Source organism: Cebus imitator, unplaced genomic scaffold (assembly GCF_001604975.1).
Source record: "Cebus imitator isolate Cc_AM_T3 unplaced genomic scaffold, Cebus_imitator-1.0 Scaffold634, whole genome shotgun sequence".
Lineage (NCBI taxonomy): Eukaryota > Metazoa > Chordata > Mammalia > Primates > Cebidae > Cebus > Cebus imitator.
The window spans coordinates 655,962-658,502 of record NW_016107949.1 but is presented as its reverse complement, the minus strand read 5'-3'; the positions used below and the strand labels follow the sequence as shown (position 1 = coordinate 658,502).

The 2,541-nt window shown below is 46.4% G+C and overlaps 1 protein-coding gene across 1 annotated transcript; it reads right to left on the bottom strand.

The window, feature by feature from the left end:
• Positions 1-467: 467 nt before the first annotated feature.
• On the bottom strand, positions 468-1,513 carry LOC108295347 (olfactory receptor 2Y1). Its single transcript, XM_017517483.1, has one exon. It carries the CDS (start codon positions 1,476-1,478, stop codon positions 873-875), a length of 606 nt encoding a protein of 201 aa, XP_017372972.1. The 5' UTR covers positions 1,479-1,513; the 3' UTR covers positions 468-872.
• Between the last annotated feature and the right edge of the window lie 1,028 nt (positions 1,514-2,541).

Here is a 2,541-nt window from a genome sequence, read left to right as displayed (position 1 = left end):
CAAGCTCATTCCTTTGAAAAGTTGTGATGCAAACCAGCACTTACTCCTGACTGCACAGTGATCATAGACACTGAAAAGGAAAGAGTCCCAAGAGATCCCTACTTCCAGTTTCTAAACAAGGAAGGGACTCTGAGGACAGTCAGGGGTGGTGGTTCATGCCTGTAATCCCAGCACTTTGGTAGGCTGAGACAGGCAGATCATGAGGTCAAGAGTTCGAGACCAGCCTGGCCAACATGGTGAAATCCCGTCTTTACTAAAAATACAAAAATTAGCCAGGTGTGTTGGTGGGCACCTGTAATCCCAGCTACCTGGGAGGCTGAGGCAGGAGAATAGCTTGAACCCAGGAATCAGAGGTTGCAGTGAGCCGAGATCGTGCCACTGCACTCCAGTCTGGGCAACAAGAGTGAAATTCCATCCCCAAAACAAAATTCTAAGGATAACTTAGGGCTGTTTCCTACTGACCAACTGCCCTCCGATGAACAAGGTAAGCTCTATGATGGAAGAGCTATTACAGAAAATTTTACTGGCCATTTTCTCATCTCCTACCCTGAGTCTCTGCCCCTCCATAGTACTTTCCACAGAGCCCCCTTCACATCTTTGTTTCTTAGTGTATAAATCAGAGGATTGAGAATAGGGGTAATTATCATATAAAAAAGGGCAACAAATTTTCCCTCACTTTCAGAATAATTGTGGATGGATTGGAGATATGTGTAGATGGCTGAGCCATAAAAAAGGAAAACTACTAGGAGGTGGGACCCACAAGTCCCAAAAGCCTTTCTATGCCCAGCCACTGACTTGACCCTCAGCACTGCACGAGCAATGTGCACATAGGAGCCTAGAATTAATGCTACAGGAACAACCACGATTATGACTCAGGCCACAAACATCTTGGCCTCTGTTCCTTCTGTGTTCGCACAAGCCAACTTCAGAAATACAGGCATCTCACAAAAGAAGTGATTCAGTCGATGGCCACAGAGAGGCATGGCCACTGTGAGACCTGTCTGGATCAGAGAGTTCAGGAAACCTGCCCCCCAGGAGGCGAGAGCCAGGGTCTGGCAGAGATGGGGGCGCATGATGGCCATGTAGTGGAGTGGACGACAAACAGCAGCATAGCGGTCAAAGGCCATCACCACCAGGAGCACACACTCTGTGGAGCCCAGGGCTAGGTAGATGAAGAGTTGAGCCACGCACCCTCCACAAGTGATGGTGCGGTCAACCCCACAAAGGTTGACCAGGAGCCAGGGCACGGTGCTAGTGGTGAAGCAGAGGTCCAGGAGGGACAGGTGGGAGAGAAAGAAGTACATGGGTGTATGTAGCCGGAGGTCCAGCTGGGAGACAGCGATGATGATGGTGTTGCCAAAGAGAGTTAGGGAGTAGAAAATCGAAATAAAGACAAACAGGATGGGCTCCAGTTGCGGCCAATCTGAGAAGCCCACCAAAATGAAGCCATCTTCAAAACTGGTGTTGAAACTTCCCATAGCCTTTTGCCTGTCTAAACAGTAGAAGGAAATGGAATACCTCCTATACAAAGCACAAATTACAACATTATTTCGCGGGATTCCCTCAATATTAAATTTGCATTTTATTACCTATTTTTCTCTGTCATTTGTTGTGTCTGGTGTTCCTTCTCTTCTCTTCCTCAGAGTGGAAATCACTGGCTTGGGAATGATATGGCCTTTGTTTGAATCCTGGTCCTACTGCCTGTTTGTTCCGGGACTTCAGCCAGTCCACTCAGTCCTTTAGATCCAACATTTCCCCACCTGAAAGTAGAGATGATGTATCACAGCATTAGGGTCAAATGCAGTAATGTGGAAGCTGCTTTTAAAAGACTCAGGTGTAACACACGCAGCGTTACTATTTTATGTTGCTCTCATAGCAGGTGGCCTCTTTCAGTAGGTTACCCACCAGGCCTAACCAGACTGAGAGCCCTGTTTGACCTCTGGGTGCCTATCTGCTTTTTTCAACTATGGTCAGACCATACAATCCTGGAAGCCTCACACATGGCCAACAAATGATTGGAAAGAGCGTAGAGAAGAAAAAAAAAAAAAAACAATTAGCAACAAATATTTCCTATGGTGTGTCATCATGATGCCTGGAATACCACACAAACACACACACACACACACACACACACACACACACACACACACACACACATACTCTCCCTCCCTCTCTCTCTCTTTCTCTCTTCAACTGATAAATCCATTCCTCAGTTGCCCAAGCAGAGCTGTTTTCTCCTCTCTAGCCTAATTCTCTTTGTATAGTTGCTCTCTAGCTCAGAGAGAGAAAAAGACGTACAAAAAGAATTCCAGTCACACTCACTGAAATTCTTTTTGTATATCTTTGTCCCTCTCTGAGCTGTGAGCTCCTTAGTGGTAGCTAACATATGAATGTAAAATAAATATTAATGTCTTTTGGCTGGGCACAATGGCTCACGCCTGTAATTCCAGCACTTTGGGAGGCTGACACGGGCAGATCACCTGAGGATATGAGTTCGAGACCAGCCTGGCCAAAATGACGAAATCGCATCTCTACTAAAAA